This window comes from Leucopleurus acutus, assembly GCF_964270905.1.
Source record: "Leucopleurus acutus genome assembly, chromosome: 16".
Lineage (NCBI taxonomy): Eukaryota > Metazoa > Chordata > Mammalia > Artiodactyla > Delphinidae > Leucopleurus > Leucopleurus acutus.
In genome coordinates this window covers 7,079,265-7,094,318 of record NC_139158.1, presented here as the reverse complement: position 1 = coordinate 7,094,318, position 15,054 = coordinate 7,079,265, and the positions used below count along the sequence as shown (strand labels likewise).

General features: G+C 57.5%; 1 protein-coding gene across 1 annotated transcript in view; it reads right to left on the bottom strand.

Annotated features, from left to right (window-relative positions):
• ZAN (zonadhesin) overlaps positions 1–15,054 on the bottom strand; it is a gene marked incomplete at both ends in the record, with an annotated part of 32,221 nt that overhangs the window by 9,521 nt on the left and 7,646 nt on the right. The window contains 21 exons of the mRNA XM_082856837.1: positions 287–411; positions 554–718; positions 806–1,050; positions 1,356–1,500; positions 1,766–1,974; positions 3,108–3,284; positions 3,581–3,675; positions 3,984–4,095; positions 4,363–4,543; positions 4,750–4,997; positions 5,291–5,432; positions 6,784–6,986; positions 7,845–8,014; positions 8,136–8,243; positions 8,610–8,753; positions 9,413–9,558; positions 9,754–9,878; positions 10,379–10,495; positions 10,660–10,801; positions 13,066–13,250; positions 13,909–14,811. Of these exons, the coding sequence (XP_082712963.1) occupies positions 287–411; positions 554–718; positions 806–1,050; positions 1,356–1,500; positions 1,766–1,974; positions 3,108–3,284; positions 3,581–3,675; positions 3,984–4,095; positions 4,363–4,543; positions 4,750–4,997; positions 5,291–5,432; positions 6,784–6,986; positions 7,845–8,014; positions 8,136–8,243; positions 8,610–8,753; positions 9,413–9,558; positions 9,754–9,878; positions 10,379–10,495; positions 10,660–10,801; positions 13,066–13,250; positions 13,909–14,811 (4,087 nt within the window). The remainder of the gene's footprint in view (positions 1–286; positions 412–553; positions 719–805; positions 1,051–1,355; positions 1,501–1,765; positions 1,975–3,107; positions 3,285–3,580; positions 3,676–3,983; positions 4,096–4,362; positions 4,544–4,749; positions 4,998–5,290; positions 5,433–6,783; positions 6,987–7,844; positions 8,015–8,135; positions 8,244–8,609; positions 8,754–9,412; positions 9,559–9,753; positions 9,879–10,378; positions 10,496–10,659; positions 10,802–13,065; positions 13,251–13,908; positions 14,812–15,054) is intronic.

Genomic DNA, 15,054 nt, shown 5'->3' with positions numbered 1-15,054 from the left:
TTGGCGCTCCCAAACCACACCCTGAAGACGCCTCCTGTCTTCACCGGGAAGCTGGCCTGAGCTCTGGCCAGCCTTCCATGTGGCCTCGGTCTCCTCCCACGTTTCGAAGCCAAGACAGGAAGACTTTCTCGTTTCCCCATATAGGTTCCTGGGACCCAGAGGCCATTGCCTGTCAAGTTACACGCACAAAGGACCACTCTGGTCTTCCCATCCCAGGTGGGCCATACGGTCCAGAATCCCAACTCGTGTTCCTATGCAAAGGCAGAGGTTCTTCGGGGACAATTACTTTGGGTCGATCTCCTCGTCTTGCCAACTGTCCACATACATGACGTCATCCAGGGCTAGTTCGTCATTAGGCATCAATAGTTCGTCTTCTTCCTCGCCGTTGAAGTTCCCACACATGCCGCAGGTCTGTGTGGGCAGAGGGGATCCAGGGATCTTCAGTGCCAGGGATGGCAGAGGGCATTTTTTGTCTGCATCCCCTTTAAGAGAAAGGCGCCCCCCTCCCTGCAGGCTGACTCCCCCTACGAAGAGACCCAGGTGTTTTCCTCACCTTTTCATAATAGGCTTTGGGGATTTCGACCTCTAGGAAACCATTGCCGTCAAACTTGACTTGCACCCCAATGTTGATGGTGAGCACGGTGTAGCCGTCCCTGGAAATGACTTTGACTCCCCGGATCTGGGTGGTCGCCGGGAGGGTGACCCGTGTGCCATTGATCTACAGAGGAGGGCAGGACCCATGAGCAGGAAGAAGGACCAGAGCCCCGTCCCCAGAGCCCATGTCCTCCCCGCCGGCCTCGCTCACCAGCACTTGGTCCTTCTTCAGGGTGACCAGGGTATTGAAGATGTCCACGTGGACCTGGCGGAGGTAGAAAGTGTGGGGCTGGTCTTTCCGCTTCCCATTCTTGCCACTGATCTTGAAGAAAGGCAGGTCCACGGTGGAGTGGCATATTTTCACCAAGACGTAAGTGCAGGTGCCCCTGACCGCATGGTAACTGCCATCGAAGCTTGCGTAGTGGGACGCGTTGCGGAGGTGGCACTCTCCCATCCCTGGAGGGCAGACAGGTGGCTGAGGAGTGGTCCAGCCTCTAGCGAGAACAGGCCTTCTCCCCTGCCTCAAGGAAAGGATGGGAGGAGAGGGAGCCTCAGAAGGGAAGCAGACAAAGAAGAGAGTCAAGACACGAGGAAGCGGGGCAGGTGTCGTTCGGCCAGGGAGAGGCTTCTACCCCGTCTAAGTCCACGGCTGCCACGGGGAACCTGAGTGAACCCCGAGGAGCCCTTCTTGATAGAGGGGGAGTTGGGGAGCGTTGGCCTTGCTGGCTGAAGGTCCTCCTCCACACTCAGTGGAGGCCTACCTGCCGCCCGGCACCGTATCAGCCCATCCCGGGACCCGCACATCTGGCCAGGCTCGCAGGCGGTCTGGAGGCAGGAGATGTTGTTGTGAGCGGAGCAGGTGCAGAGCCTGGAGCAGGTGTTGTCCGTGTACCAGCTCTCCCCGACCTGTGGGGCGCAGGCATCCGTGGAGCCGATAGAAACTTGGAAGCCAGAGGTGGTCGGAGCCGCCCGCACCCCAGGGCCCGCATGAGGCTCGCTGCCCTTGGCTGCCCGCCTCCATCGCTAGCCTTCCTCAGGCTCTTGGCTTCTGGATTTGCCCCTCAGCCCCCAGCACTGGCCCACCCTGCCCCTTTTCAGGCTCTGAGCCCTCTGGCCCCCAAACTCGGGGAGCTGGGAAGGGCAGGGCACCCCCTGTGGTCTGGCCTCTCACCGGGTGGTAGGAGCCCCTCTGGCTGGTACAGCCACACTGGCTGAGGGGCACACAGGAGGTCCCACTCAGGATGTGGCCTTTCTGGCACTCGCAGCCCTCGGCACAGGGCAGCGAGGGCGGGCAGTACGATGGAGCGCTCAGGCTGAGGCAGGTGGCCGGGCAGGGCTTGGCACAGGTGCTGTAGCTGCTGCCCAGTGGGCAGTTCAGAGCTAAGAAGAAATCGGTGTTTAGGAAGGAAGAGTGACTTCCAGCTCTCTGACCTTGGGGCATCAAGAGTTCCTGGGAGGGACTTCCCTGGTGGTCCAGTGGTTAAGACTTGGCCTTCCACTGCAGGAGGTACGGGTTTCATCCCTGGTTGGGGAGCTAAGATCCCACATGCCTCGAGTCCAAAAAAATCAAAAACATAAAACAGAAACAATACTGTAACAAATTCAATAAAGACTTTAAAAATGGTCCATATCAAAAAAATCTTAAAAAAAAAAAGAGTTCCTGGGAACGTCCATCAGACGAATGGATAAACAAAATGGGGTCCAATCAGACAACGGAATATGGTTCAGCCTTAAAAAGAAGGACATTCTGGTACTCGCTACGACATGGTGAACCCTGGGAATATAACGCTAAGTGAAATGAGCGAGTCACAAAGAGATGAATACCGTGTGATTCCACTTAGATGAGGTCCCTAGAGTCTTCGAATTCACAAAGACAGAGAGTAGATGGTGGTTGCCAGGGGCTGGGGGAGGGGATGGGGACTCACAGTGTTTAATGCGGACAGAGTTTCAGTTTGGGAAGATGAAAAAGTTCTGGGGGCGATGGTGGTGACGGTCGCACAATGAGGTGAATGCGTGCAATGCCGCTGGGCGCTTAAAATTGTCACGATGGTCATTTTTATGTTCTGTATGTTCTACTACAATTAAAACAAAAAGCGTTTCTGGGAAAGGAGAAAGGTCACAGAGCTGGCCCAGGGAAGAAGGGAAGGAGGCAGTAACCAAATGAGATCAGAACTTTTTTGGGGGCCACGCCCCATGGCATGTGGGATCTGAACCAGGGATCGAAACGGTGCCCCCTGCGGCGGACGCGCGGAGTCCTAACCACTGGACCGCCAGGGAATTCCTGGGAGATCAGAACTTTTTGGTGAAGTGAGAATCGGAGGGAGGCTCCCAGAAGAGGGAGACAAGTAGAGGCTGGGGGCTGGGCTCCGAGAGACCGGGGAGACGGGAACAGAGGAGGGTCCCACGTGGGGCCTGGGGGCCGGGCTGCGAAGGGAAGAGTGAAGGAGCAGAGTTTAGGGAGAGGAAGAGAGGGCAGGGCTCTCGGGACTCCCCCTGGCTGTCAGGTCACTCACGGCAGAAGGTGGTGTTCCGCCAGGCGAGGGCCTGGCCTGCGCGGGCGCACAGGGATGCGTAGGCCTGCAGGGAGCGGCACAGGGTCGAGGTGTCGCCCTTGGTCCCACACTGGCCGTACACGCAACTGGTGAAGCTGGAGTGCGGGGCCACCACCCCGTGGCACTGGGAGAAGGGTCCTGGATGAAACGTAGGTGAGACTAAGCTTGGGGAGGGAGCAGAACCACGCGGCTGCTCTGGGGCAAATTCAACATCCATTTCCGTCAGAACCCGTAATTATTGAGAACCTACTGCCTGAGATGCAAAAAACGCCACAGATCCGTCAGCATTCCCAGGTGACCACTGCCTCTGCATTCCCTCTGCCTGCCTCTTGAGGGCCACTACTTCCTGTCTCACCCTTCCTCCCTCCCTGCTCAGTGCCCCTCCTCTGTCTCCTGCCCCCGGGGAGCAAAAAGGGGCCCCCTGCGTGGCTTACCCTGAGGGTTCATTAAGATATCACAGTTCTTATTCCAGGCCTCCGTCACTTTCTTCCCCAGGCACCTGGGGGGCCCGCCACCCGCAGCAAAGCAGCTGACAGAGGAGGGAAAGGACAGGAGTTTCGGATTGGAGGAAGCTTTCCAAAAGCCAGAGCAAAAGTGAAGAGGGAAACAGGGAGGGGAGTAAGGACGGGAGAGGAGAACAGTGATGGCCTCAAGTAGTAAGGTCAGCAGATGCAGCAGGAAAGCACAAGGTTAGATCTCAGGGTGGACTTCCCAAGAGACAGATCAGTCATCAGCTCCAGGAAAGACTGGGGATGCACAGGGAACACCTCCAGGCTGCCCGCCAAGCCTGCGCCCCTGGTCCGGCTCCGCCCCCCCCCCGCCCCCGTTCCGGCTCACCCAGGTTCAGACAACTCATTTAGCTTCCAGGAGGCCCCCAGCTTCACGGAGCTGACCGCAGGCCTTTTATCAGGCTGCAGATTGTCATCTAGGCTGTTGTTGTTGAAGTTCCCTGCAGGACGGAACAGTCAGCAGAGGCCTTGAACTCAGCCCCGGGACCAAGAAGCATCCCTCCCTCTTCATGCAACCAACCAAGATGAGCCCTTTCTCTTCCTTCATCTTCGGCTTCCCTTCATGCCTACCCTAGCGCACGACACCTTCAACCAAGTAAGAGGTCGACAAGCACCAAGGACGCCTAATCAGATGTGTGGATGAGCAGGACCGGGACAGGCTCCAGCCCATGACCCCGGCCTCACCTGCTGGTGCCCTAGGAACTCACCGCACATCCCGCAGAGCCGGCCAGCGTAGGAGGAGGGCACGGTCACTTCCACCAGGTGGTTCCCATCATAGCGAACTTGAAGCCCGAAGTCCGTGTAGAGGAGGATGAAGGAGCCACTGGACCTCACGTTCACCCGGCCTTGTGCAGGCCACACGGGCAGGGCCACCCGGCGACCGTCCAGCTACAGAGGCAGGGAGGACACTGTAGGGAAAGGCGCCTGGGACAAGGACAACAACGAGGCCAAGACCAGGGAGCAGGAGGGGGTGGCGGGGGTGTCTCAGAAACTGGGGCTGCGTCTGCCAGACAGGGCCTGCAGGCAAGGAGACGCGGAGAAGAGATGCAGCATGGGCTGGGGGTGGGGCCGGGGAGGCCGGCGCAGGCACGCACCATGACCTTGCGGCCTTTGATCATGGAGATTCTGAGGTTGAAGACCTGCACTTGGACGGTTTTGACATAGGAGGCCTCCAAGTTTCCGCCGCGGAACTCGTTGGTGGCGCTCACGATGAAGTAATTTTCTGGGGACCTCAACCAACAAGGCTGGGTCAGGGTGTAGGTGCAGGTGCCCATGAAGTGGTGCAGGGCTCCGTCGAATGTCAGGTAATGGGGGTCCCCCGAGACAGTGCAGGTAGCGGACCCTGGGCAGGAGGAGATGGCGTTCAGAGAGGCACTGACCCTGAGCTGCTATCTTGGCGAGTCCACATTGGAATGGTACCCATGGCCCATCGGCGCGGTTGGTGTGACTTGGAGAGGTCAAGGTCAGGGACCGCCCCAGCCTCACTCTCTGGGTCCTTGAAGACGCGGCTTTGGCTCTGGGCAATTGCCTTCCGGCCCCCTGGTTATGCTCCAGCTCTCTGCGTTAGGACAGGACCATGCCTTTGCTCGAGGCCACATGGGCAGCCCCCATGAGCACCTTCTTTCGACTGCTCACCTTGAGCGTGGCAGCCATAGATGCCATCCTGCCGACCACACACCTCCTGGGCCTGGCACCTCCACTGCTCACAGCGAGTTCTGTTGCTGCCCTCGCAGATGCAGAGCTGTCTGCAGCCTGGCTTGAACCACCGCTCCCCTACCTGGCGGACGGACCGAAGGAAGGGAAATAAGTTATCCCCTGATCGATTAGCACTGCTATTCAGATCACCGGCCTGCTCACCAGGAAGGCATTCGTGTCATCCCAAAGCTCCAGGCTTGGTTGCAAAACCCTGGCATCCGCTCACTCGTTCAGTCATTCCACTGTTTGTTTGTTCACTAGTTCAACAGACAGTTATCATCTGCCTTGTGCCAGGCGTCAGGGATTCAGTAATGAGCTGGATGGATGAGGTCCCTGCCCTAACAGAACTCACAGTCCAGAGAGGGCAGTCAACATGTAAACAGATAGATCACGTGGTCCAACACACTCTGCACCCAAAGACAATAATCAGGGCACCCAGGGAGAGTTTCGTGCCATTGACACAGGCGATCGGCACTCGCCGCAAGAGCTTAGAGATGCTTCTCAGGAGGGCTTCGAGGAAGAAGCAGCATTTCAACAGGGCCTCAAAGGAGGTGAGAGTGGCTAACAGGCATAGTGCGTGGGAGGCAGAGCAGCGGGGAAGGGCTGAAAAGAAGTTGAAACTGAGAGAGCAAAGCGCAGACGAGGAGAGTTCCGTGGGCCAGCCTGGAATGCGGCACCGAGCAGGGAGAGCCCAGGGGACACCAGGTGGGAGGGGGCTGGGATGGACATCAGTGTCACCCCAGGCCTCGGGTGAGGGACAGGCAAAGGAAGAGAGAGAGAAGTTTCAAGGATGAGAGTCTAGCTCCAAGTGCTGCCTCTGAGAAGATGGTGAAGACGGGGCCCAGGTAGCAGCTGAAATCCTTCAGCAGAGAAAGGGACCCTCAGTAGGAGAGACAGAGTACAGGTGAGATGCAGACATGCCTGGGCCTTCAGAGGACGAGAAACCGGGAAAGTGACTCAGGGATGTGATGGGCGGGGAAGATAGGAGGGGAGAGAACTAGGGGTCCCAGGCTCTGCTGGGCAGCGTGGGAAATAACTGTGCTATGACTCCATCCCGGTCTGCAGGGATGAAAAGTACTAGAACTGAAGAAAGAAAAAGGGAAATTAGACCTAAGCCCGAAGTTCCTTAATCCCAGCCCGCCCCCTGCCCCTCCCCCTCCCCTCCCCTCCCCTCCCCTCCCCTCCCCCTCCCCTCCCCCTCCCCTCCCCTCCCCTCCCCTCCCCTCCCCCTCCCCTCCCCTCCCCTCCCCCTCCCCTCCCCTTCCCCTCCCCCTCCCCTCCCCTTCCCCTCCCCCTCCCCCCCTCCCCTCCCCCTGCCCCTCCCCCCTCCCCCTGCTTTTTCTCTCCCGCCCACGAGCTGGCCGTAGACTTCAGAGCTGGGATGAGTGCCTTCTGGCTGCAGGGCTGAGAGAGTCCCAGCCCCAGCGGCTCACCTTGAAGTAGCCGGCCGTGGGGTCAAGGCAGCCACATTCGGACCTGGGGACGCACTGGAGACCGCTGAGGACGAAGCCCGGGTCGCACTCGCAGCCCTCCACGCAGCGGTTCTGGCAGGCCATGCCCGAGAGCTCGGAATGGCAGGTGTCGGGGCACAGCTTGGCACACAGGGTGTATCGGCTGTTGGGTGGACAGGCCAGCGCTGGCAGAGGGGGGGAGGGGGGGAGCACAGGTGAGGCGGGATGGGGAAAAGAGGAAAGAGGTAGCTCCCAGCCCAGAGTTCAGAAGGCCGGTGGCTAGAGGCTTCCGCCCCATCTTGAGAAGAAGACAGTGACTGGGAGAAACCACCGAGGAGCTCAGCTTCCACATCCCGGGCCTGGAAGGGGGCCTGCAGGGAACCGCCAAGAGGCAGGACCACGGGAGCAGACTGACCCAGAAGCCTCAGCGGCACTGCTGTGGAGGGTGCAGGGGAGCAGAGGGAACCCAAGTGGTCCCATCAAGGCCCCAAAGCAGGCTCCCCAGAGGGCTGGGCCACGCCCAGGAGCTGTGGGGCCGTCACGACGCGCCATCCCACCCACCAGTCTGCACTGTATCCACATTCTGTGTATTCTACGTGTGCATCCCTCAACCCGGGTGTGCATTCACACACATGTGCATTGCTCTGCATACCCATACCTTCAGGTAGCTGGGAAAGCTTGCTTTCTTTTTTTTTTTTCCCCCCCCAAAGAGCTTTAATTAAGACTTTAATAGAGCAAAAAGAGGTCAAAGTGTCGTCAGGGCCCAAATCAGAGGTAACAAAACCAAGCTGGATGCAGGCTGAAAGTGTTGCCTGGAAAATCCACAGCTGGGAGCAAATCCTGGGAAGGCTTTCTGAGTTTGCAGGTGACCGTGTGATTTTCTCAGTGCATGTTTCTGACTCTGCAGATTTCCCTGTCCTAGTGTGGAGGCAAAGGGGTTCCACCAGGGCGCCGCCCAGCCTGTGCCACCACTCTCAGATGCCGCCGGCCCTCCACTGCGTTTGCGTCTGAAAGAAGGGGCCCTTCATCTTGGTACAACTCACGGCAGAACTGGGGTCCTCTCCAGGGCTTCACCACGTAGCCGGCATCCTGGCAGGTCTCGGTCAGGGCCGACATGTGGGCACACAGCATCTGCTGCAGCCCCTGGAAATTACACATGTCAAACACGCAGTTGTCGAAGAAGGAAGAGGCCCTGAGGTGAGGCAGGCAGGCCCTGAGGAGAGAGGCCAGGTCAGAAGGAATGAGGGGGCAGAACTTCCCGCCTCCTGCCACGGAGGACCTGGTCCCCCCGCCATGGTCCTTCCTGTCCCCCCACCCCGGGGCCCCGCACATACTCAAAAGCTCCGTGAGCGACCGTGAGCTGTCCACAGAACTCTGGCCCTGACACAGTGCTCTGCAAGGCAGTGTCGCAAGATGGGGGAGATGCCCGGTTCTCCTGGCACCTGGAAGAGACCCACCCCAAACGCCCTAAGGACCGAGGCTCACCTCCACGCCCAGCCCGCCCCAACAGTCTCCCGGCTCTCGGCATCCCCTAGTGGAGAACATCTGAACACCAAGAGGTGGGAAAACTTGGAGCCGGGCAAGCAAGAGGCGGGGCTGCCCACAATCGCCTGGGGACGACTGACTGATGGTGGGGCTGGGGGTGAACGTGGTGGCAATGAACTCTGCTGGGAATGGGAGTGGGAAGAAGAATGACAGACGTGGGGGTGTGCAGCAGAGGAGAAAAGGGGTGATGCCAGTCGGGATTCTTGGTTCCTCGAAGGGGCAAAGGAGCAGGAGGGTGGAGACAGAGGCGGGGAGGCCCTCACTCGTGGTCTTCATCCTCCGAGGCCCGCCAGCTGATACCCAGCTCCGTCTCATCTCGCGCTGGTCTACCATCCGGCTTCCGGTTGTCGTTGCTACTGTCTCCATCATAGTTGCCACAGAAACCGCAGAGTTTGCCAGAGTAGGTGCTGCGGGGGGGCCGGGGGGAGGGGAGGAGGAGGCGTTAGTGGAGAGAAGGGGCCTCCGGCATCTGAGGGACCACAGCAGAGAGGGGATGAGTCGCGGGGGCCATTGGCACGAGGTGGGTGGAGGATGCAGAGGTGCAGACTCGGAACAAGGGTTCCACGCCAGGCACCAGGCACGCAAGGGCCCCAAGCTCTCACTCTCGAGCCACCTTGACGTCGCCCCTCGTCCTCTTCTGCTCACACTTCATCTTCCAGCCATAACAAACTTCTTGCTGGCCCTAAGACATTCTACTTTTTCCCTCGCAATGACTGTTCACTATTTCTATAGTCTTTCTTTCCCTTGTTTGGCCATCTGAGGAGCTACTCATCCTTGAAGACTGCAGTCAAGGGACCACTCTTCTGAAGGCTCCCACGACTCATTAGCAACTCCTTCTAGAACATTCCCAAAGCCTTGTGTATATATCCTGCTACTATCACACTGCCCTGAAACCATTTCCTCCCCCTCCTCAACCAAAGGGAGGCCTGCCCGTTGAGCTAGGTGTCTCCTACCCACGACTGAGAATTAGCGCCTGGGATGGCAGGGGCCGGGGATGGGAGGGTCCCGGGAGAGGGAGGGACAGGGTGGGAGGAGTGGTAGCTGCCTCGCTGGGTCGCCCCCTCACCTGGGCACGCTCACAGACAGCTGCTGGTCACCATCCCATCTCACCCGCAGACCGAATGCCGTCTGCAGCTGCACAGATCGCCCACTTGGAGTCAGGAAGATGCCTTTAGAAGGTATGGCTGGGAGGGTGACTCGCTGACCCCCAACCTGGAAGGCGGGGCCGAGGGAGGAGACCAAGAGACAGATCCGGGGGTCAAGGAGGACCCCCAGCGGACTCCCAGATCCCCACCGCCATGCTAATGACCTCTTCTGCTCCACGTGGAATGCTCTGGAGGAGATGGGCGGGACAAGGCCACAGCCAAGGCCGGCAGCCCTGCAGGGCTGAGTGGAGAACGGACTCACCAGCGTGCGTCTGCCCTTGAGCAGGGTGATGGTGGTTTCGGGCAGAGTCACGTAGACCTTGCTCAGGCAGGACACGCCCTCCTGTCCTCGCTCCTCATGCTTCACCGTCAGCCTGAAGAATGGCTCTGGGCAGGGAGAGGGGCAGAGAGCGCCCAGGGGCCCATTCCAGAAGCATTTCTGAGCACCCACTGAGGGTGCCACCCCCAACCGGCCCTGCGCCCTGCGAGGACAAAGGGCCACAAAGGTGGCGGCTCTACGGTTCAAGAGGGGAGGAAGGACCCTGGCAGGAGTGGGGCGTCGTCCAGAACAGCGTGGGGCTGTGTGCCACGAATCTGTCCCCCCAGGGCACAGGGACCTCCTCTGCCAGGCACTCCCTAGTCCAAGACGGCCAAGGAAGCGACGGATCCAGAGAGGAGTCCTAACCCGCATTTTCCCCATGGTCTGGTCCTCACAAAGTCCTGCTTGGGGATGGACGTGTCATCCCTTGCTCGACCGCCGGCCTTGCTCCCATCTTGCCCCTGCCAGCGGCTCTGGTCCTTTCCTGCTGGCCAGTGCGCCCCATGCCCAGCTCTTCTGATCTCAGACCCCACGCCCAGGCCGTGGGGGGGCATCTCCAGGGGCCTACCCGTCGAGTTGCCACAGGGTTGGGCCAGGATGTAGGTGCACTTGCCCATGAAGCTAAAGTGCCTCCCGTCGAAGGTGAGGTAATGAGGGTCTCCGTAGATGAAGCAGGTGGCAGTGCCTGCCGAGGGGACACCGGGGACATGTGAAGCTGGTTCACCAGTCCAGGCCCTAGGGCCCACCTCACCCACCCAGTGGCCTGCCCGGGCTCCCCTGGTCGAGGGAGGGATGGGGACCCTGGTGTCACACCCACGTGGACAGGTGGGAACAGCCTGAGGGTCTCACCATAGGGGTGGCATCCGTACTGGCCATTCTTCAGCTGGCACACTGTATGTGTCCCGCACTTATAGGGCTGGCACTCCGTCCGACCGCCAGGCTGGCAGCGGCAACGTTCTGTGCAGTTGGGGCTGAACCACCCCGTCCCTGGCTGAGGGAAAGGGGGCCGGAGTCACGAGGCCGTAGCTCCTGGGCAGACTCTGTCATCCCATGCTGTAGTCCCCTCTCCTCCTGCAGACCTCACCTTGCTCAGACTCCTCTCCTCATTGCCTACCAGATATTCCTGCTCACCCCAGGCCCTTTGCACATGCTGTGCTGGAACCTGTCCCTCTCCCTCTCTCTAACCCATTCCTGTGCAACTAGCGGAGTTCAGCTCAAGGGTTGCTACCTTCTCAGGAAGACTCTCCAGACCTCCTTGACTACCTCTGGGTACCTTTCCTTCCCAGGACTTACCACAATTGCACTTTTATATTCATCTTTGTGAGTATTTGATAAGCGCCCCTGCGAGGGACCATGTCTATCTTTACTCACTATCTCAGCGCCAACACGTAGCACAGTGCCTGGCAAAGAGTTCATTTAATAAATACTTACTGAATGAAAGAACGAACCAACATCCTATGTGCCCCCCGGAATCTGACAGCATTAGGAGAGCAAGGACATGCCCTATTCGTGGTTACCCCAATGCCGAGAGGTTTGAAGGTACCCAATAAACGTTTATTGAATGCATAAGTGAACATACAGTAAGTTCGTATGTGTCTCCCGGGGCAGAGGGAAGAGATGCTTGGTACTGATGGTTGTGACAGATAGTTCTACCCGGGCTGCAGCTGAAGCTACTCCCAACACTGACGCAGGGACGCCCGGGAGACCGGCCAAGAGGGCTGGAGGAGGAAGGGGCCCCCGAAGAGGCAAGCAAGAAACTCGGACGCCCCGTGGGGAGAATGCCGGAGCTGAGAAGAGGAACTGATGCTAATGAATAGCTGACTGAACTTTTGCTTCACAGGTCACATATATTTACCATAAATTGCTAACAATAGTGATTAGCATTTATTAAGTAATTGCTCTGTGTCAGGATCTAATCTCACCTTCACAACAACCTAATGAGGTAGAAAATCTTGTTGTGCCCATTTTATAGATATGGGAACAGATTTGAAGAAGGCAAGGAAGAACCTCGCCCAGGGTCACTCTGCAAACGAGTGGCGGAGCGGGGATTTGACCTCAGATTGGCCTGACTCTTGGGCGGCTCTGTCCAATACAGTGGCCACCAGCCACATGCCACTGAGCTCCTGAGATGTGGCCGGTGCAAACTGACACAGGCTGTAAGTGGAAAATACACACTGGAGTTTGAAGACTTAGTAGGAAAAAAAAAAAAAGGTACGTAAATGATCTCTCATTGATAACCATTGATTACATGCTAAAACGGGTAGATGACTGGAGTTAACTTAACCTGTTTCCTTGTACTTTTTCTTTTTTTTGTTTCTTGGCCTCACTCGCGGCTTGCGGGATCTTAGTTCCCCAAGCAGGGATTGAACCCGGGCCCTCATCAGTGAGAGTGTGGAGTCCTAACCACTGGGCCACCAGGGAATTCCCTCCTTGTAGTTTTTTTTTTTTTTAATGTGGCTATTAGGACAAGTAAATGCTGTGTGAGGTTTGCATGCCATCCCTTTTGGACAGCGCTGGCCCAGAGCCTGTGCTCCACCAGAATCTCCCGGGGGGATGGGGATGGGCATCAATTAGGAGAGACAAGAACAGTATCTCCTCTCCTTTGACCTAGCCTATCAAAATTGGCAAGTTCCATTGGAAGAAGGTTCTGGAATGCCTCATTCTGCCCTGAAAATGCCTGAACACACTCAGTGTCCAGGGCTCTCTGTATACTCAGGGACCCCTGACTTTCCTCAGGATGGAGATAAGGGCCCTGCACAACCTGGCTGGTCTATGGTCTAATGCATCATGGCTGCCAGCGCAGGACGGAGAAATACAGAAATATCAAAGCTGCCAGGAGCACCGAGGACAGGGCCACGGGCTGACAAGATCTTCCACACAGCCTAGTGTCAGGCTGGGCCAAAGCAGGTACTTAACAAGTATTTATTGTGTGAACAGAGCCGAGGGACTTCCCTGGTGGTCCAGTGGTTAAGACTCCGCACTTCCACTGCAAGGGGCACAGGTTCAATCCCTGGTCAGGGAACTAAGATCCCACATGCCGTGTGGCGTGGCCAAGAAAAGAAAATAATAAAGTTAAGGCAAAAAACCACACACCGAATGGATGACTCCACCACCGTGTCACAGCTGCCGGAGAGCTGACCCCTTGGGAATGTCCCATGGAGCCAAATTCATGTCACCTGGGGAGCAGGTGGCGCTGGACCCCAGGTGTTCTGCTCTCAGTCTCCCTCAGAGGATCTGGGCATCCTGGGGTCTCACCTTATAGTAATTGTCATTGTAGGAGCAATTGCAGGAAGAGGGATTGATGCAGCGGGAGTCGCTGAACAGAAAGCCAGGATCGCAGACACAGCCGGACTTGCAAAGGAGCCCACAGCTGGGCGCGGGGCTCTGGCAGGATGCTGGGCAGGCGCAGCGCTCGTAGTGGGCATTCGGTGGGCAGCTCGCTGAGGGGAAAACAGCCTCCGTCAAGCCCCCGGCTTTCCTCCTGTCTCCCCTCTACCCCCCACTCCCGTTCTTCTTGAAGGAGGAGGTCCATGTTACTCCGCCATTCAAAGGAAGGAAGTCCTGACACAAACTACAATCTGGATGAACCTTGACAACAATATATGCTGAGAAAAAAGAAGCCAGGTCCTCGGTATGAAATGTACTGAGCAGACAGAACGCAGATTCGTGGTTGCCAGGGGCTGGGGGGCGGGGGGAATGGGAGTGACCGCTAACGGGTACGGGCTTTCTTTATGGGGTGATGCAAATGTCCTGACACGGAAAAGTGAGGATGGCTGCACAGTCTTGTGAATATGCTAAGACCACCAAATCATACACTTTGAAAGGATGAATTTTTACGGCAGTGAATTATATCTCAATTTAAAAAAAAAGCAGTAGTAAGTCTAGTGCTTGGTTCCCAACAACTCCCGCTCCCCCATGCCCACCCCACCGCGGCCCTCTCACTCAGGGTCGTCCTCATCATCCTTTCTAAAGCCATCGTGTCTGGTTCCCCTCTCCTCTGAGAGTGCAGTTTTCTACTGGAAGCGTCCGTTTCCCCAGCCCTCTCCCCTCATCACTGTCTCTGACTTTCAGCTCTTTGTCCAATGCTCCACCACAAACCTGGAGTAGGTCTTGGGGTTGCAGTGGTGGCCGGGGTCACGGTGGTCATGGAGGTACTTGGCATCACGAAAACTGTTGGCCAGGTGGGTACAAGAGTTGGGCTGGGCTGGGGTGTCGTGGGAACTGTGGGCCTTTCAGTGGGGACTGTGGGTTTTTCCGTGGGGATGGTGGTCTTTTTAGTGGGGATGGTGGTCCTTTCGGTGGGGACCGTGGGTTTTTCTGTGGGGATGGTGGTCTTTTTAGTGGGGATGGTGGTCCTTTCGGTGGGGACCGTGGGTTTTTCTGTGGGGATGGTGGTCTTTTTAGTGGGGATGGTGGTCCTTTCGGTGGGGACCGTGGGTTTTTCTGTGGGGATGGTGGTCCTTTCGGTGGGGACCGTGGGTTTTTCTGTGGGGATGGTGGTCTTTTTAGTGGGGAAGGTGGTCCTTTCGGTGGGGACCGTGGGTTTTTCTGTGGGGATGGTGGTCTTTTTAGTGGGGATGGTGGTCCTTTCTGTGGGGACCGTGGGTTTTTCTGTGGGGATGGTGGTCTTTTTAGTGGGGATGGTGGTCCTTTCTGTGGGGACCGTGGGTTTTTCTGTGGGGATGGTGGTCTTTTTAGTGGGGATGGTGGTCCTTTCTGTGGGGACCGTGGGTTTTTCTGTGGGGATGGTGGTCTTTTTAGTGGGGAAGGTGGTCCTTTCGGTGGGGACCGTGGGTTTTTCTGTGAGGATGGTGGTCTTTTTAGTGGGGAAGGTGGTCCTTTTGGTGGGGACCACAGGTTTCTCTGTGGGGATGGTGAATATTTCAGTGGGGACGGTGGGTGTCTCCTCAGGGACCACAAGTTTCTCTGTGCAGACAGGGGTTTCAGGAGGGCCAGTGCAGGTAACGGCAGGTTTGGAAGGAGGCGCTACTGATGCAGGTCCTGCAAAGAAAATAAATCCCTGGAGTTTAGTCAGAATGGTACCACCCCACCCTTGACTCCCATCTAATTGGAATGGGTGCGCTCAAAGCAATAACTCATTCACACCTCTCCTTCTCTTCCCCGCCCCAGCCTCCACTCAGGTAACACTGACAAACACCATTCCTAACATATGTCCGATCTTGCGCCGGGTACAGGAAACAAATAACAAATAGGATATCAGCCTTCCCTTCGGGATCACCATTC